The 20,937-nt window shown below is 45.7% G+C and overlaps 1 protein-coding gene across 4 annotated transcripts in view; it reads right to left on the bottom strand.

The window, feature by feature from the left end:
• RBM20 (RNA binding motif protein 20) overlaps positions 1–20,937 on the bottom strand; it is a 217,784-nt gene that overhangs the window by 27,577 nt on the left and 169,270 nt on the right. For all 4 annotated transcript variants that reach the window (XM_060127058.1, XM_060127062.1, XM_060127059.1 and 1 more), the window contains exons 6-9: positions 18,800–18,934; positions 13,921–14,052; positions 5,139–5,218; positions 2,406–3,054 (exon numbers count right to left, since the gene is read on the bottom strand). In XM_060127058.1, coding sequence (XP_059983041.1) covers positions 2,406–3,054; positions 5,139–5,218; positions 13,921–14,052; positions 18,800–18,934 — 996 coding nt within the window. The remainder of the gene's footprint in view (positions 1–2,405; positions 3,055–5,138; positions 5,219–13,920; positions 14,053–18,799; positions 18,935–20,937) is intronic.

The following is a 20,937-nucleotide window of genomic DNA, read 5'->3' as shown; positions in this document are numbered from 1 at the left end:
CTTCCCTTGCTCTGCCAGGGGAAGTTGTGGCAGACTTTGAGATGGGCAAAAAAGATTGCTGGGAGTCCTTCCAATGGAAGGCTGGGCATTTGTCTAGCACCCTTCCAGGGTACTTGATTCTATCGGAGTCTGCACCTTTCATTAGCTTGAACTGAGCTATTTCACAACTTTGTAAACTGCAGAAATGTGATAATAGTACAAATGATTCTTGTTCATAGAGATGCGAAGGAACTTTATCTGCTGGAGATGCCACTGATTCCCACAGAAGAGGCCAGTTTCACATCTATTAGCAAATTCACCTCAGCATTACTGAGTGCCTCTATATGCCTGCTCTTTGGATTCTCCTCTGAACAGCCTTTCACATCTTACTGGTTCCCTCATTAATTAATGAGTTAAACAATACCTTTGACATGTATTCATTTTATGTTTGTATGAGAGCCATGATTTTACTTCTTAAAAACATTAACCTTTAATATGCCCTAAAGGTACAGCCACGTTGAGTATCTCCAGGTTCTTCAAAACAGCCTTCCCTGTTATGAAGAACCTGGAGTATTACTTGGCCGTAAAAAAGAATGAAATAACGCCATTTGCAACAACATAGATAGACCCGGGGAGAATTATGTTTAGTGAAATAAGTCAGAGAAAGACAAGTACTGTATGTTATCACTTATATGTGGAATCTAAAAAATAAAATGAATGAATATAACAAAACAGAAAAGAACTCACAGATACAGAGAACAAAAGAGTAGTTACCAGTAGGGACTGGGAAGGTGGGAGGGTCAAGATAGGGGTAGGGGATTAAGGGGTATAAACTGCTATGTATAAAATAAGTAAGCAACAAGGATATATTGTAAAGCACAGGGAATACAGCCAATATTTTATAATAACTTTAAATGAAGTGCAATCTATAAAATAGTAAATCACTACGTTGTAAACCTGAAACTAATATATTATAAATCAGCAATAAAAAAAGTCTTCCTTTCTCACTTTTGCCCTTGCTGCTTCCCATACTGCCTTTTTCCCCACTTTCGATGTCCAGCTCAAATGCCACCTCCTCTGTGCAGCTCTCCTTCTCTCCTGTGCAGAGCTGACTGTCCACTTGACTCCAGCAGGGGCCCCACTGTATGTAAATTATTTTTGTAGGTTAGCTCCCACCACTAGAACTTAATCTCTGCCATAACATGACTACTTCCTACTCATCTTTGAACCCCTGTGCCTAGCACACCCCCCGGCAACACATGTAGGAATAAAGTCGTGGCCAAAGCACGGCCCTTCAGTGTTCATGGAGTTGAGGCCTGGGATTCTTATTCGGACTTAGTCATTGTCAACAGCTCCTGGGTCAGACTAGAAGATATGCACGTACGATTTTTTTTTTTCTTTTTGCGGTACGCGGGCCTCTCACTGTTGTGGCCTCTCCCGTTACGGAGCACAGGCTCCAGACGCACAGCTCACGGGCCCAGCCGCTCCACGGCATGTGGGATCTTCCAGGACCGGGGCACGAACCCGTGTCCCCTGCATCGGCAGGCAGACTCTCAACCACTGCGCCACCAGGAAAGCCCGCATGTAGGATTTTTTAAGTGGATTCTTTATGCAGGCCACCCCCACCTCCTCGCCAACCTCCACCATCCCACTCCTACTTAAATGCAGGCGGCTCTGGCAAGAAAGAGGCGCAAGCCAAACTAGAGTATAAACCTGGTACCCAGAGTCCTCCTTGTGACCCCCTGTGTGAACTGAAGTCGTGCAGCACGTTGTGAGCCCTGGCTGAAGCACTTGGATGACAGGTGCCAGCCAGCTACTGAGCATTTTTATTCCAGTGGAAGGAAAACACTGTGGACTGGGTCTAGAGAAACACATCAAGCCCTGGGTGCCCAGTATCACTGAATGGGTGGTGGCTGCTTCTCCTTTACCACCTCTCATCAAAGCTCCAACACTGGTAGACGTTTTCGGCAGGAGAGAGGATGGAGCGAACCAAAGGTCTAATCTCCCCCGGCACGGTCTGTGGGTACAAACACCTCAGGGCTGTTCCACTCTAGACAAACAGACAAAATAGAAGGACTTTGCATCACGTCCCTGCCTAATTTCTAGTAAAGGCAGCAGGGTGCTGTGGGACTTGGATCACCATTCCAGCTCTAACATTTCCTGACTGTGTGTCCTTGGGCAACTAACTTAAAATCTCTGTGCCTCGGTTTCCTCATCTATAGCAATGATAGTAGCATTACTAGTATTACCTCATAGGCTTGCCATGAGGATTAAAGTGAGATAAAGTGTTTAGCACAGTGCCTGGTACAGAGTAAACATTCAGTAAATCTTTCATTCACTCAATAAACGTTCATCACCATTCTATTAATAGTATTCTCCCGTGGGACCTGCCTCTCCTTACCTGGCGGAAGGGATTACATTATTACCTCATTCTCTGCCATTTTGCTTTCTTTACTATCAGCTCCGTCTTGGTCTCTATCAGGTCTCTTGGTTCTGGTTTTCTCACTCTGCTTCGACTTGGTGCCCTTCGGTTCCAGCCCGTCTTCCCTGCCCGAGCCGTCAGGGGGGGCGTGTCTGCCTTCCCGCAGCCTGGCCTCATCTTTCCTCCTGGACCTCCCAGGGACATCCTGCTGCTGCTTCAGATACTTGTCCGATTTGCCCTTGGACTCTTTGCGGTAATAGCCGTCTTCTCGGCTTTTGTATCCCAACGCGGAGTGGAGCAGGTTGGGGGACCCAGACTTTGGGTGCCTTTCTCGGTAGCCCCTCCCTCCTTCCAGCCGTTCATCTAACTCGGCCTTGTCCAATTGCCGGGGGTACTGTTTGCGGTCATGCGCCCACGTGTCCATCCTGTCCCTCTTGTCCTCCCCGTTCTCCCTCCAGGGGACCGGGCCTCGCTCTTCCTCCCTCCTGGCGTAGGGCGAGTGCTCCCACGAGTCCCGGCCGCTGCCCCAGTCAGCCCGAGAGGGGCCTGGGGGGCTGTGAGAAGAGCTGCAGGAGGTGAAGCTCGGAGTGTGGGACCTCGGGGACAATGACCGGCTCACCGGACTTCGAGATCTCGGCCTTTCTGGGCCGTATCTGTGAGGGAGCAAAGGAGCCGTTTTAGAATCTGCACCTTCCTCAGCCTCCATCCCCAGATACACGCCGTCTCTGCAACAGACATACTGTGCGCGTGACCCCACCTGGCCATAACACGCTTCACCACAACTGCGCAGAGCGCACAGAAAGGTCCAGGAACAAGCTTTTCCTCCCTCCAGGCTTCTAGGAGGGATTTTCCCTGAGCACAGACCTGGGGGCTTTCTGCCCCTTTATTCATTCTGCTCCTGGGAACTGGGATGAAAAATTGGGCTGTTCTGGCTCACCCCTGCTCTCTTCCTCTTGGAAATGAGCTACGCTCAGGGAGGAGGAGACTCTCCTGGTGGGCGGGGGCGGGGTGCGCCGAGTTGCCCTGGTCCATCCTGGTAGGCAAGACTGCCTAACCCCGGGGTTCAATCAGCCGACCTCTTGACTATGAGACTGAAGCCGTCCCTCCACCTGGCCTCTACCGAAATAAAGGCCACCTATTGGGTTCCATTTTTCTAGGAAGGCATTTTGGGGTTGGAAGAATCCTTAGAGCCCTGACCTGCTCATGTATCAGATGAAGAAACAGAAACACAGAAAAAGACCCCAGCCCGTATAGGGTTCAGAGCAAGACCTCTTGGTCACCTGCACCCCGACTCTACCACAGAACTGCAGGGTCACGGTGTGGCTTCACAGTCTTTTAAAAACCCAAACAACTATAATATTAAAAACAAACAAACGAACAAAAATCCCAAACTTGAAACAGCTACATACAAAGATACACACACACACACACACACACACAAAGGTTGTTATTAAGCAGGTCAACTGAGTCATCCACCTGACATTCTAAAAGGACAGGCAACTTTCATTTGGTTCCCAAATACAGGAAAACCACGCAGTCCTCACTGACCAGGGGACAAGAGACGTGGCTCACTGGGACCAGCCTTGACCTCCACTGGGGAAGCAGCCTGGGCCGGGCCCTCTGCAGCGAGGTTAGGGTGCCATCTGCAGCAGCCCTGGGTAAGAGCCACAGAATGTGCCGGCCAGGTGCCGCTCCTGCTTTTTCCACAGTGGCCTCTGCAGGGACTGTCTCCATAGGGCAGTGACAGTGGTGGACTTGTAGCCCGGGCTTGGCAGGGTCACAACTTCAGCTGGGAGAAATGAGTTGGAAATGTGACTGCACTCGATGTTCAGAGTAAATGACTGGGCAGGTCATGGATGTTTCTACACCTACATTCAGCTCAAGAAAAATCAAGGGCTGGCTCTAAACAGAAGACACACACACCACACATACACCCACACCACACACATACACCCACACATGTACCACATACACATACCACACACATTACAACACACACCAAACACACACACCACACAATACACCCACATATGTACCACATACACACACCACACACACTACAACACAACACACACACCACACAATACAACCACACACACCAAACACAACACACTACACACACCACACGCACAATACAACCACACAACACACACCAAACACACACACACACAAAACACAACACACACACAATACAGCCACACTACACACACTAAACACACACAGAACACACCACACACAAACACACCACATACACAATACAACCACACAACACACAATACAAACACACACACACACCAAACACAACACACACAGTACAACCACACACCACACACCAAACACACACACACAACACACCACACAGTACAACCACAACACACACCAAACACACACGCACAACACACACAACACACAGACACACTTTCAGGCTGTTTTAGCAGAGTGTACATTTGCCCTTGAGAGCCATATATCAGCAGATCCCCTCCTATACGCCTTGACAACAAAGGAGGCGCAGCTGAGGGGAAGCTTAGCATCTTGAACTTTTCTGAGGTTTAACCTGGGCACTGGACTGGACTGATGCGTTCCATCAGGCACATGGAAATATAGGGCCCAGAGAGGCTGATGGACAGGGCAGAGGCAAGGGCAGAGCACAGAGTGACTCAAATACCCCTGAGAAAGAGAAAGGGGAGAATGTTCCAATGACGCAGAATCTGCCCTGAGACCTGAGACCGGGCCTCACCTGTCTGCTTCCCGGAACATGTCCCTCTCCCTCTGTGAATGGATGTCCTGGATGATGGCAGCCACAGCTTTCCCAGGTTTCTAGGCAAAGTCAGAGGGGTCACCATCAGACCAGAGGTGGTCTTGCAAACACCAGAAGGAAGCAGCTAGGACTTGGGTTCATTGCCCTGTCCACCAAAGGGGGAAAAGTGCCTTTTTAGGGGAAGAAAAAGTTTAATCCAGAGGATGAAGAGTATGAACATAATGCTGAACGGTGGTGGGGCTGCGTGGTCCAGGGCACGTGGCATCCCTTGAGCTGGGAAGGAAGGAGCCTGAGGCTCACCACCCACATGCTGGGGAAAAGCGGCATTTGTTAATACCCACCTCCCACCTCCTTCCAAATAAACGCAAATATCTAAAATGTGAAAGGAAGGAAGGGAAAGAGGGCGGGAGGGAGGAAGGCATTGTAACTTGGAAAGAGACTTGAAGATCACTAACATGCAGCCTCCACATTTTACACCTGGGGAAACTGAGACCCAGAGAGGTCACTGAGGCAGAGTTCTGCCTGGCACAGTTCCAGCCGCCAGCCACATTGTGTTCTAGCGTGACTCCTGGGGTTGTGCTGTGTTAAGGAACACATTCAAGGTCACAGAGATCATTAGAAAATCAGGACAACAGGCATTTTAACTCCAAGGTCCTTTCTATGCCCCATGCTTCCTGCAACTCCTGACTTCAGTGCGGGGATCCACAGGGGTCATTTGGTGCTCAACGTAAATCTGCGAGGTGGGCAGCGCAGGCTGTGAGCCAGGCTTCCCAGCTGAGGAGGCCAGGCACCCAAAGGCTCTGCCCTTCCCAGAAGTTACTACGGGATGACTGTGCCAGGACAGGACCACGCCAGCTCCCAAATCCCAACCAAAGCCCTTTCCTAAACCCACACTGGCCATACATTAACAAAACAATAAAAAATAAATGATGAAAAAAAGAAATTCATGAGCACAGAAGGATGGAAGCATTTTCCAAAAGACTACACAAAATTCATCCAATTAAAATGTATGGAACAGGCTGAATTTATGGTATGTGAATTATATCTCAGTAATACTGAGGTTAAAAAAAGACCTAAAAACCCTCAGTCTATGATGTCAACTTTTTTTTTTTTTTTGCGTACGCGGGCCTCTCACTGTTGCGGCCTCTCCCGTTGCGGAGCACAGGCTCCGGACGCGCAGGCTCAGCGGCCATGGCTCTCGGGCCCAGCCGCTCCGCGGCATGTGGGATCCTCCCGGACCGGGGCACGAACCCGCGTCCCCTGCATCGGCAGGCGGACTCTCGACCGCTGCGCCACGAGGGAAGCCTGGTGATGTCAACTTTTGACAAAGAATTTTATTAAGAAACTTAATCAACTGCTCTTTTTATCCTCAATTTTTTTTCCTACGTACTTAACAAAGGATCATGAAATCTTAGAGCTATACAAATGTTAGGTACCATCAAATATCTCATTTTATAGGTGTGAAACCTAGGACCAGAGATATGAATTGAGCTCTGTGATTGGGACTAGAATTCTGTGAGTCCTCTGAGTGCACAGCTGCTTATCTGTGTTATTGTTAAGATTGAAGCTCGGGCTGGGAAACAGTTCAGGAGAGAATAAAGGAGGAGCTGCCTGTGGGTTCAGGGGAGAAGTCAGAGCTCGGACTTAGGGAAAGGATGTAAAATGTTCAAGCCAGGGAGGGATCTCTTGTCAACTTGAAATGCAAGAGGAGAGAATGTCAAAGAGAAGGAAGTGACCGCTAGCCCTGTGGTCGTGAAGAAGGAGGAGGTCAAGAAGGTAGTCAATCCCTGTTCAAGAAAAGGCCCAGGAAATGAGCACTGGTCAGGATACCCACCCAAAAGGAGCCTCACACTTTTGGCAAATGGTCCCTTTCATCTGACTGTAGCTACAAAGGTTGACCCTCTGTAAGCATATGGAAGTGTCACCTACAAGTAACCAGATCACCCAACCCCTGCACTGTCAACTAGCACCTGAGCTGCTTAAACTGGACCAGAAGCAGAGACCGAAGGCCAAGCAACAAAAGAGCTGGGGCTGTGGGCCTGGGCGGAGAAGAAGGCTACTGCCCAGGATGCTTCCTTCCACCCCACCCGAGACCATCTGTCCTCCCACCAGCACTGTTGGTCACCACCTGTGGATAGAACAAGAAGGTTCACGTGGAGGTGATTCCACTGAGTGGGTCTTCCTTCTGCCTCCCCACCTTGGGCCACAAGGTGGAAGTTGCCTACTGCACCATCATGGGAGAGGCCCGCCTGGGATGGCTGGTCCGCAGGAGACCCACTGCAGCACTGCCTCCATGCGGGCCAGCTTGCGAAAGCCGGAGGGAGCCATCAGGATCCAGTGCGATAAGATCTCCTGGCACCAGGGAGGCCACATCCCAAGTCCCAAATCTGTCCTCTTCCTGCCAAGCTGGAACAGGCGAAGGCTAAAGAATGTGCCCCCAAGCTGGGTACAATGTACCATGGCGACTTTTCAGAACACACAAATTCCCTGAGGGGGTTGGATCAGGGACTTTCTGTGGCAAAAAAGAGTCCCCAAAGTCCCCAACACTTTTCTTCTGCTCTCTGGAATCTCATATCCTCGTGACTGTTCCTTCTAGTCCAGATCCAGGAGAGCCTGGGGTGAGAGGAGGGGGCCTGGTCAGGGAGCAGCTGAGGTTCTGCTGGTTACCCAGGGGTAGCATGGGTGGTGGGGTTAAGACCTGCAGGGACGGGCAGGTCAGGCCAGGGTCAGAGCCAGAGGTGTTCTAGGAGCTCATGGTGCCTTCTGCATCTCCACCACCACAGACAGCAGCCCCTCGGGCCCGTCCCCTCCGGGTGCCGCCTGACGAGAGCAGAGCAGCCAATCAAGCACCACAGATGGAAACACCCTCTAGTGGCCCAATGTGGTCCCCTGGGGGTCAAAGAGATGCATCCAGAGTTCTTTGGGGGCTAGAAGAGCCTCTTCTGGGCTTAACTATTTCCTTGCCCCTTATTTTCCCAATCACAGAACAGCCTCCTGGGGCCATTGTCAGCCCAGCACCCCCTGAAGTTCCTTCTGTTCAGGTCGCACGGCCCCAGTGAGGCAGGGAATGGGGTTATTGATCGCAGCCATTAGTGGCACAGGGCCGCGCATGGAATGAGCGCTCCACGATGACTGGAGCGATGGAGGGATGGGCTGACGAGAAAGGACATGACGATCTGCAAATACTATACGCTGGGGCTGGTGGTCACAGGCACTGTGACCCCCCTCTGAGGACCAGAGGTCAGTTTCTCTCTTTTAAGTGATAATTCCAAATTGTTGGCACTCTCTGGCCCAAACACCCTGCCAGCTGCCATCTGAGAAGGAGTCAGAAGTGGCCAAAGATTTTCAAATAACAGAATCAACTTTTCACACTAAGAAAATCCTCCCCATCTTCCTCTTCAGGCCTGGCCTCATTATCCTGTGGTTAAAGGTATAAAGGAGGCAGGTACAATAAAGCTGTACTCGCTGCAGGGGAGTGGAAACGGAAGAGAACGGAGTAGGTCTGCGATGATGTTTGGGGGAACCTTTTTATTGCAGAACATTTCAAACACACACAAAAGTAGACAGAAGTGTATATTGAACCCCCCCCTCCACCCACGGTGAATCCATTTCCACTGTCAACAAGCCCCCAGGGGACCATCCACAGTGCTCTTGGTCAACACATCTTGCTACTTTAGGACGAGGGTGAGCTTCCAAGCCCCATACAGTCCCAGGGAAGTGTGCCCTCAGAGGGAGGCAGATGCTGGGCCAGCATAAAGGAAGCTGCCAGAGAGTTTTGTGCCTCCGGACCCGTCCGCGGCTGTTCTACATGTCTCCAGAGTCCCAGGAAGATGCTGAAACCTTCCAGATGAGCCCTGAACTTGTCAGAGCCAGATCCTGTCCCAGCAGCCCTGACTGTTTCTGACATGAGTGTGCTTTCCAGGCTCTACATCTCTTCTCACCCGACTGCTGCCCAGAAACCCCCTCTCTGTTTCATTAAGTTGCCTCACCCTTCAAGGCCCTACTCAGGAATCTCTCCCTTCTTTACACAAGCAAGTCACACTGCCTTTTGCCACTGAACTTCTAGGAGCTCCGTACGAATGCACTCAGGTTGAAATCACGAGAATTGTTTATCTCCCCAGTTAATCTCCGCCAACCCCAGCGTATAGTATTTGTAGACTGTCATGATCTTTCTCGTCAGCCCATCCCTCCATCTCTCCAGCCAGTCATCGTGGAGCGCTCATTCCATGCGGGGCCCTGTGCCACTAACGGCTGCGATCAATAACCCCATTCCTTGACTCACCGGGGCCGTGCGACCTGAACAGAAGGAACGTCGGGGGGCGCTGGGCTGACAGGGGCCCCAGGAGGCTGTTCTGTGATTGGGAAAATAATCACAAGTGAGACGGCAAACTTTCCCCAAGTGAGGACTATTCTCTTATTCATTGTAGCTCTCGGCACCACATGTTATATGGAAAAGACCCTCAATCATCATTTGCTGATTTATTCTTCCTAACCAAGAGCATCATGGACCACTCACAAGACTGCTTCCCAGGGCCAGGGACCATCTCTGTGGCCAGGAGGGCTGGCAACTTACCAGTGACACTGAAACCAGGCCCGCTGTCCCCAAACCACCTGGGAGCTTCAGTCCCACCCCAATCCACTAAATGAGAACATCTGGGTAAGAGGACTTGAAAACTCCCCTGACAGTTTTCTGATGGAGTGACTGGAACACACAGATTTAAACTATTCCAAGCTCCCTTCTGCCGGTAAGACACTGTGACTCTGGGGAAGTCTCTATAGAATAACCAATCTTGTCACGCAGGTCTGCAGGCAGGAAAACACTCACTTTTTACTGTTCCTTCAGATTTTCTCTTTCTCATTCATTTCACACATTTGTTGGACACCTATTACGTGAAAGTTTCTGCCCCAAACGCCCTGAGGAATAAAATCTCTGCCACAAAGAGTGAGACAAGATTACTGGCATGAGGAAATATTCAAGAGAGGAGAGGAGAAAATGCCTTAAAATCTCTCCTTCTTCTCCCTCCACTTTGCCTGGTGAGCAAAAGGTAAAGTTCCAGGACAGAGACCCACCAAAATTTCCCCCACCTCTGCAAGCCCTGGCGGGACCCCATGTGGTAGCCCTTTGGCCCAGAGACACATGTGGATACAGTGACACATGCGGATACAGTGACACATGTGGATACAGCGCTTTGCTGTCTGCCTCCCCAGGAACCATCCTCTCTTCTGCAGCCTGCTCCCAGGACATAGCAGGTGACACAGGCCTGGCCAGTCACAGCATGGCCACAGAGACTGGCTCAGGGAAGAGCACGTGTCCAAAGCTAGCCTGATTGGAATGACTTTCGGGACTTCTGTGGGAGCTACTAGGAAAAACTCCAGCTTTCTCTTGGTGAAGGAAATGGGAGGCTGAGGCGCCAGAGCTGCTGGAATCACTGAAGCCATCGCGCCGCCTAGAGGAGAGAGCTGGGGGCTGTCAGGGGCCACCGCAGGGAGACCCCAATGACAAAGCCAAGCGAACCGAAAGCAGAGTGGAGAGAAACCAAGTCCTCATGATAGCATTTGGGCCCTGAATGCTGCCATGCCTGCAGCCAGGGCTACCCCTGGTCTTCTTAGTTACATGAGTGAAAACATTCCTTTTATTACTTTAGCCATTATGCTAAAGTTCTAGCTGATTCAGGTCAACACAGGGACCACAAGGCACATATTTCTATGCAGTGGAAACATGCCTTGAGATGCCTGCACATAGAGGCAGTGTGACTGCTTGGGAAGCAGAAAATCCTTACTAAAGGTCAGGAAAAATGTTTTCTAGCCACTCAAAGTGTGCTCTGAGGACCAGAATCAACAGCATCTCCTGGGAGCTTGTGAGAAACACAGAATCACCACCCTGCCTCAGACCTACTGAATCAGAAATTTTAATGAGATCCATAAGTGATTTGTATGCACACTGAAGTCTGATAAGCTCTATTAGAATACCATCTCTGCTGCTTACTGACTGGATGACTGTAAGCAAATTACCTGATTTCTCTGTTTTTCACATGGACAATAGAGATTATAAAAACACAATATAGAGATGCAAATACAGTGCAAAACCAAAGCAGTCCTAGGTTTTAATCATGGCTCTTCCAGTAACTATGATCTTGGGCAAGTTACTGAACTTCTATGAGGCTCAGTTTCCTCATCTGTAAAACTGAGATAATAATACCTGTCTGACAGTACTGACGCCAGGATCGCAGTAGATAATGTATTGAAGTGCTTGGCACATTACTTGACCTAGGACTCAATTAAAGGTATATATTCTTGTTATTATTGTTGTACTATTTTAATTACTGTTATTATCCACCCTACACACCTCATAGGGGAGGGTGATTGTGAGCCTCAAAGAGACCATGTATGAAAAAATAGTGCTTAAAATCAAAGAACACAAGGTATAGTCCTTTACTGATCTGGAAACTGAGGTTCACAGAGGTCAAGCAATTTGCCCAAGGTCATCAAAGAGGGAAGGCATAGAGGCTAGGCTGGCGCTATCACTCTGCAATCTAGCGTAGGTCACATAGCTGTTGATGGTTCTATGTTATGTGTTCTACCTCCCCAGACTTGCTACCTCCAAATCCGTGGGGCCTGGCCCAGTTCCCACCCACAGTGAGCACTCACTGAACATTTGCTGAACGCAAACTTTGACCATCTGACCTCTTTAACCCACAGTTTTGGCACCACCCCAAAGGACCTCTCTTGATAAGGGACTACAAACACCTTGGTACTTTAAGAAGGAGAGTACTGCAGTTAATCCTAATTAGAACCTTATGACAACATCTCATTTGGAGACCAAAGCTCCCCTGGGAATTCAGTGCAGTAATTCAATTCTAAGCCCCAGGGCAGAATCCAGGAGAACAAGAACTTTGGGTACAGAATGGGGTGGGATCGTTGACTTGTCTGAGAAAAGCAACAGGCTTTCATGAGCTGGAAAAAAAAAGTGCCAGGTTCTGCCTGAAGCAGAACTGTTGACAAATGAACTTCAGAAGCAATAATGCAAGCAAAGCAGAATCAGGACTTTGACAACTGGTTGACATATTACCGATCTACATCTGTAGACTTGTCAGAATGCTAGTCCTAGCTAGAAACAACCACTGAGCCTTTGTCTTCTGACTTGAACCTTGAAGGCAGATTAAGAGCTGTGAGCCTTGAACAAAATGGACCCTAACTAAATATGGAATGAGCTGAAGTCAACTGGAAAATCCCATTAAATAGGACAGTAGAAAGCACAAAATAAGAAGTTAGATTTAACCACAAATGTGGCATTAAATACAATAAATCCAAACGGACTAATGGCTCCAGCCAAGAGAACTCCTGCAAACCAATAGGAAGATACAATCCAAAAGAAAAGCATGGGCAAATGGCTTAAAAAGAAATTTCCCACTGGAGAAGACCTAGATGGAATAACCAACAAACACATGAAAAACTGCTCAACCTAATTAATATAGAAAATAAAAAATAAAATCATGATAAACCATTACACTCTCTCCAGAGAGGCAAAAATTTTAAAGTTGGACAAGACAAAGTGTTAGCAAGGTGAGCTATTGAAAACTCTCAGACACTACTAGTAGGAATGCTATCATCTAGTACAGTTGAGGGTAAGCATGCCTTGTGATCCAGCAATTCTACTTCTAGTTATGTACATTCCCTGGTTATACGCACATGTACATGGGTACTGGGATAACATGTTTGAAAATGTTCATAGTAGCCGAGTCTCTAATACCCTAAAACTGGAACAACCCAAATGTCCATCAGCAGTGGAATGGCTAAACAAATTTATAGTCACACAATGGAAATTTATATAACAATGAAAATAAAGATGCACCCAACACAGATGGCATAACGTTGAATGAAAGAACACAGTATGATTCCATTCACATAAAGTTCAAAAATAGGTAAAACTAAACTATAATGTTAAAAAAGGCATAGAGAGGGGGTAGAATAATAAGGAAAAGCAAGGAAATGGTTATCTCAGGGTCAGGAGAGTGGAGAGGGAGGGGTTGAGCACAAGAAGGGACTTACAAATCTTCTTGGTGCTGTCCGTGTCCTATTTCTTGACTTTGGTGGTGGTTTTGTGGGACTTATGGGAGTTCACCCATTATTACTTTTTCAACTGTGCAATACAAAATTAGTCACTTTTCTGTCTGTATGTTATACTTCACGATAAAATAAAAAAGAAAAGAATGGTAGAGCAAGCTAAAACAAAAACAAAAGCCCTGTTTGGAATTACCTCAATTCAATCCTTATTTCGGACAATGGCCAACTCAGTCATGTGCTGCTTAGAAGGCTTTCTATGGGGCTTAAGACAATAAACATAGAGAGGATGGAGGAGAGAATAAAAGATGAAGGGGGCGACAGATAAAGAAAAAGTTACTGAAGACCTGTCTGGGTTTCATTCAGGGGTTTATGCTTGGAACTCTCACCCCTGAAAAGCAACCACCTTTCCCTTCTTTCTTCATCTTTCAAGACTTCTCTTAAAATCCTCCTTGGGTCCCAGGTAGGTAGTCACCTTGCCCCAAGCACCCCTTTGCATCTTGTACTTACCTCAATGAGCACTTTTCTTGCCATGTTATAATGGGTTTGCCTTTCCATGTGATATCCTCAAAGGCAGTGGGTAATTTTTGGATCTTTTCCTGTGCTCTCCTTCCCACCAGCACTTAGGCAAGTGGCTGACAAGGAGGAGACACTTAGCTGTTGCTTGTTGAATGACTGAATGAAGGAGAGAATGCTTTACCTTCAGCTGCAATTCCTTGTATCTCTTGGACATCCGAATGAGCAACTTCTCACCATTGATCATGGCAGATTTTTCTTGGTAATACTGGACCATGGCCTGGGCAGCCTCTGTGTAAGCCATCTCTAAAAAGGCCTAGGAAAGAAAGGAAGGACAGACATTGGACTTGACTTGAATGGTCTTAAAGAAAATTGTGTTCAAGGTATGACTCCATGTATATGAAGTTCAAGAATTAGGCAAAACAAACTGATGGTGGTAAAAGTTAGAGCTGAGCTTCCCTCGGGCTTGGGGGTGAGATACTGACTGGGAAGGGAAAAGAGGAAACCTTCTGGGGTTCTGGAAATGTTCTATATCTTGACCTGCATAGCAAATACATAGGTGTACACATGTAAAAAATTAATGGAGTACATTTAAGACGAGTGCATTTTAGAGTATGTGTTTTATACCTCCATAAAAAGGAAAAAATTCAGTACAAGGAAGAACTTTCTTTGATCCCATCTGTTCAAAGAGACTTATTTATTAACTTCAGCAAAAGAGCTCATTATAAGATGGCCCCTCTCCTGATCCCCCTGGTTACCAAACATTATTCTTAATTACATATGTCCATCCTGGGCTACATCATGCCACAGGAGTCCCTCTGGATGGGAGGGTCCATTAACCCACAGTTCCCCCGAGGGAAGGGGGTGTGGGGGAGTGAGTCTGCTGCACAAGTGACCTTGGGCTCATCCCTGAAAAACTTGCTATTCGGTGGTGGTGATGACAGGAGACAGACACAAGCCCTGGGTATCTGAGCTCTCAATTTCTTTGCAAAGAAAGAAATACACTAAAAAACTAGGGGGCTCCCTAGGCTTGAAGGAAGGCCATGTCTTTGTAAGATGGAGAGAGAGGAGACCCTCAGTTACGTTTCCACAGCATCTCTCCTCTTTAACTTTTCTGATAAAAACCCTTACAAAGAAACGGGTTTTCTACTCAGTCAGTGCCTACAGGGAGTTTCTAAATAGCCTGTTTTGACTGACCTGTCAGTTGACCCCAGGAGCCGCTGTGGCAGATTCGTCACTGTTATTGTCTTAGATTTGTTGGATTTGTACTATACTGATGCTGCAATGATCTGGTCCCTCAGTGTTGAAAAGGAAACATGGTTTGTGGTAAGGGAGCCCTTGCTGTGGGCCCTCATCTCCCATTTCCTTGAACTGCATGGGCTTAACAAGCTCATCCTCCCTCCTTCCCTCACATTTGCTTTTGAATTTCAGACATGCCTTTCTCCGTGCTGTCACAGTCTATGCCAGAAGCCCGGGAAACCAAAAAGTGAGGGTTCTTTTACTCTAAGATCAGGAACAAGACTAGGTTGCCCACCCTCACTGCTATTATTCAACATAGTTTTGGAAGTTTTAGCCACAGCAATCAGAGAAGAAAAAGAAATAAAAGGAATCCAAATCAGAAAAGAAGAAGTAAAACTGTCATTGTTTGCAGATAACATGATACTATACATAGAGAATCCTAAAGATGCTACCAGAAAACTACTAGAGCTAATCAATGAATTTGGTAAAGTAGCAGGATACAAAATTAATGCACAGAAGTCTCTTGCATTCCTATACACTAATGATGAAAAATCTGAAAGACAAATTAAGGAAATACTCCCATTTACCATTGCAACAAAAAGAATAAAATACCTAGGAATAAACCTACCTAAGGAGAAAAAAGACCTGTATGCAGAAAACTATAAGACACAAATGAAAGCAATTAAAGACCATACAAACAGATGGAGAGATATACCATGTTCTTGGATTGAAAGAATCAACATTGTGAAAATGACTATACTACCCAAAGCAATCTACAGACTCAATGCAATCCCCATCAAACTACCAATGGCATTTTTCACAGAACTAGAACAAAAAATTTCACAATTTGTATGGAAACACAAAAGACCCTGAATAGCCAAAGAAAAAGAAAAGAGAAAGAGAGAGAAAGAGAAAGAAAAACTGAGTGGGAGAAATCAGGCTCCTGGACTTCAACTATACTACAAAGCTACAGTAATCAAGATAGTATGGTACTGGCACAAAAATAGAAATATAGATCAATGGAACAAGATAGAAAGCCCAGAGATAAACCCACACGCATATGGTCACCTTATCTTTGATAAAGGAGGCAAGAATATACAATGGAGAAAAGACAGTCTCTTCAATGAGTGGTGCTAGGAAAACTGGACAGCTACATGTAAAAGAATGAAATTAGAAGACTCCCTAACACCATCCACAAAAATAAACTCAAAATGGATTAAAGACCAAAATGTAAGGCCAGACACTATCAAACTCTTAGAGGCAAACATAGGCAGAACACTCTATGACATAAATCACAGCAAGATCCTTTTTGACTCACCTCCTAGAGAAATGGAAATAAAAACAAAAATAAACAAATGGGACCTAATGAAACTTAAAAGCTTTTGCACAGCAAAGGAAACCATAAACAAGACGAAAAGATAACCCTCAGAATGGGAGAAAATATTTGCAAATGAAGCAACTGACAAAGGATTAATCTCCCAAGTATACAAGCAGCTCAGGCAGCTCAATATCAAAAAAACAAACAACCCAATCCAAAAATAGGCAGAAGACCTAAATAGACATTTCTCCAAAGAAGATATACAGATTGCCAACAAACACATGAAAGGATGCTCAACACCACTAGTCATTAGAGAAATGCAAATCAAAACTACAATGAGGTATCACCTCACACCTGTCAGAATGGCCATCGTCAAAAAGTTTACAAACAATAAATGCTGGAGAGGGTGTGGAGAAAAGGGAACCCTCCTGCACTGTTGGTGGGAATGTAAATTGGTATAGCCACTATGGAGAACAGTATCGAGGTTCCTTAAAAAACTAAAAATAGAACTACCATAGGACCCAGCAATCCCACTACTGGGCATATACCCTGAGAAAACCATAATTCAAAAAGAGTCATGTACCACAGTGTTCACTGCAGCACTATTTACACTAGCCAGGACATGGAAGCAACCTAAGTGTCCATCGACAGATGAATGGATAAAGATGTGGCACATATATACAATGGAATTTTACTCAGCCATAAAAAGAAACGAAATTGAGTTATTTGTAGTGAGCTGGATGGACCTAGAGTCTGTCATACAGAGAGAAGTAAGTCAAAAAGAGAAAAACAAATACCATATGCTAACACATATATATGGAATCTAGAAAAAAAAAATGGTTCTGATGAACCTAGGGGCCGGACAGGAATAAAGGCGCAGATGTAGAGAATGGACTTGAGGACATGGGGAGGGGGAAGGGTAAGCTGGGACGAAGTGAGAGAGTAGCATTGACATATATACCAAATGTAAAAAAGATAGCTAGTGGGAAGCAGCCGCATCGCACAGGGAGATCAGCTTGGTGCTTTGTGACCACCTAGAGAGGTGGGATAGGGAGGGTGGGAGGGAGACTCAAGAAGGAGGGGATACGGGGATATATGTATATGTATAGCTGATTCACTTTGTTATACAGCAGAAACTAACACAACATTGTAAAGCAATTATACTCCAATAAAGATGTTCGAAAAATAAAAAGTCAGGGTTCTTTCAAATTCCGCCACTCAGCTTTCTAGGTGCCTCTTTCTTTTTTAAAAATTCTTAAATTTTTTATTTTTATACAATTTTTAAAGGTTACTTTCCATTTAGTTATTACAAAATATTGGCTGTATTTCCCGTGTTGTACAATACATCCTTGAGCCTATTGTACACCCAATAGTTTGTACCTCCCACTTGCCCACCCCTATATTGCCCCTTCCCCTGCCCCACTTGTAACCACTAGTTTTTTCTCTATATCTGTGAGTCTGCTTCTTTTATGTTATATTCATTAGTCTCTTGTATATTTTAGATTCCACAGTATAAGTGATATCATATAGTATTTATCTTTCTCTGTCTGACTCTAAGTGCCTGTTTCTTCATGCAAACATTTTAGCACCTCAAGCTCTCACTGGTCACATGGGAATGAAACAAATTCAGTGAATCTCACTGCATTCATGTTGCAAGCTGAATTTTGGAAATTTGCCCAAAATAGAATTCTGAGAAGGAGGAATGAAGAGACTAAATGGGTAGTCTAAGCCCAGGTTGACAGAGGAAGACCACTGATGATCCAAGGTGGCTTTGAGTCTCCAAAGTTCAGGCCTTAATTAAGAAAAGAATTTCTCCTATGCCTGTTCCTGATTCCTGAAGTTAAAATATTTATTAAAAATAAAGACTAAATATTGTTACTTCTGACCAGTCACTGTATAAACTACCCCCTTTGACTTTAGAAATGAAGACAAACATATTAACCCCCAAAGGTTCAGTCAATCCTCATAGGTTAAGGGTTCTTAGTTCTGTAGATTCACCAGGCATCCATTAATTCCCACCTACTCTTCTGCTCTGAGAACCAAGAACCTCAGTTGCTAACACCAAGGATCAGTGAAAATAACCTGTTCCCCGTCAGTTGTTGGCTGGCTCAAAAATCCATACCCTCAGAGATGAGAAACTCAGAAGGTAAGAAAGACAGTGGCATTAGCTCAGGGGGTGGGTAACACAGTGAAAAGACTCAAGTGCATGGATTTCTGTTTTAGGGACCTGCTAGCTTTTCTGTGATAATGAGCACCTCATTCCAAAGCACATCCTCACTTCTAGGTAACTCACAAAGGCCTGGATCCATCACAAGAAGGGTCAGGTGAAACAAGAGGAAACAAAACACCATCATCAATGAAAACCTCTGTGCTGTACCAGCAGGAGGCCAGCTGTGTATTACCCCTTTATGTTATGAACAGCTGCTTTTTAAAAAAATTATGTAGTTTCCCTCCACCAATGTGTGGTCTATCTGGTACATACCAGTGTGAAAGTGCCCAGACCTACCTGATTAGTAGACTTCATGAGGATGTAATTAGTGACCTTTCCAAAGGGCAGCCCCAGGTTAATGACGTCATTCTCCGTGCAGCTTCCTTCCGGCAGATTGCAGATGTGTACCACGCGGCCAGCACCCGTTTTCCGCTGCGCAAACGGGAACAAAGAGCAGTGGTTTGGTCTTCAAAAGACATTTCCTCCTTGCCCTCTATCTATTCTAGATGCTCCTATTGGCTATCTTCCCCCAAATAATGATCAAAAAACTATAATTTACAAAATGAATGCAGAAAAATAATCCATTTGCAGAGATATATAAAACATTGATTTTATGCCATCTCCTTACACAAAAGATTCGTAACAATTTTAACGAGAAATCACATCCAGGGCTGTCGAAGAGATAAGGAAATGGGCATAACATATGTTGCTGGTGGGAGGTTGTGTATCTACAATCTTCTGAGAAGATACTTTAGCATATTGAATAAAACTTAAAATATATATAGCACAGGATCCTGCCATCCCATTTTTGGAAATCTAGCCTACAGAAATAAATACACCAATATGTAAATACTTATGTACAAGGACATTTATTGCAGTTAATTTATTATAATAAATTTATAATTTATTGCAAAAAGTTTTGGAAACAGCCTGAATGTCCAAGCATAGGATAATGATTGAGTAATTGATGGTTCACACCTACAAAGGAAAACGATGTAGCCATTGAAAGAAGGTGGTAAATGAGCTGATCAGGAAAACATTTTTAAGATAAAGTAAAAAGCAGGTTGCCAAGTACAGGTGTAATATGATGCTATTCTTGTAAAACAAAGCAAAAATCCAAAAAAATATAAGAAAAAGATGAAGCAAATGTAAAATTTTGATAATTATTGGAATTGGGGGATGAGTACACAGGGGTTAATTACACTTGTCTCTACTGTTCTGTATGTTTGAAATTTTTCACAATGGAAACATTTTAAGGGATATCAGCACAGACACAGAAAGGTATGGGACAATACATATCAACCTATCAGTACTGGTTATCTTCAAAGGGCAGAACTGGAAGGGAGTAAGGGGGAGATGTTTAACCTATTTCTTATATGTCTCATATTGTTTGACTTATAATTTTTTAAAAACCCAATAAAGAAAATGAACATAGAAAGGATTTGTGAACTTCATATACATAGACATTCACAGCGACAACCTTTGGTTTAGGGCTGTGGTTTCCAAAACTTTTGTTAGTCTTGAAATCCTTTCTACAAACAAAAGCTTGCCCACCAGCCCAACATATTCAGCAAATAAAGAGGTGCTGCTCTAGACAAACCTTGCGATCCAACACCCTGCCACCACCCCCCATCCAGCAGTCCCAAAGGCATCTCTAAGGAACACAGTTTAGAAATGAAGACCCGGGCCTAATCAAAGCTCCTGGAGGGAGGAAGTGTGTCTGTTTGGTCTGTGCAAACCTTAATCAGACTGGAGTCTCCAGGAGGTTCAAGAATTAGTAGCCATAAGCCAACCCAATGTGGAAGAGAAGGATGCAATTTTCTAAACCCATACTAATAGCACAGCCCACATTTGCATAATCACTATCTTCTTTCTATGATAAAGTGAACTTCAACATCTAATTACATTTGATGTGGGTCCTACTCTGCTATAGTAATACAGTGAGGAAGTCTGAGGTCTCATCCATAACAAGGGCTAATAATTGGGTAATTCTACCATGAAAAGCCCTTGTTTGTCTCATCTGGGCTGAGGACAATAAGAGTCAATAAGAATTTCCTTGGACGGTTCAGCCCTGAATTGGAGAAACCCAAGTGCCCCTTGCAGACCTCCCTCTCTACTATGTCCAGAGGTCAAGCACTTTCCCAAAGGGAAACAGTCTCCAGTGTGTGGCCCAGGCCGCTCCCAGAGCATGCCCACACCTCCCTAAAGTGCAAACGGTGCTCTCCATCAGCTGGGAGACTTTGAGTACGAACCTGGCTAAGGAGGACCGAGCCCTTCTCCAGGGAAGACAGGAGGAGGGCTAAGAGGCAGGATCTTTGCCTCTCATTAGGGTGAGGGGTCACACAAAAACGCAGACCCCACTGAGCTCTCGGGCTGGGCAAAGTGGCCAGTCCTCCGAGTTCATCAACAGGAGGGCTGAGGCTGGGTGCTCTGCT

This window comes from Lagenorhynchus albirostris, chromosome 16 (assembly GCF_949774975.1).
Source record: "Lagenorhynchus albirostris chromosome 16, mLagAlb1.1, whole genome shotgun sequence".
NCBI lineage: Eukaryota > Metazoa > Chordata > Mammalia > Artiodactyla > Delphinidae > Lagenorhynchus > Lagenorhynchus albirostris.
The sequence above is the reverse complement of the archived record's forward strand: the minus strand, read 5'-3'. Positions and strand labels throughout refer to the sequence as shown.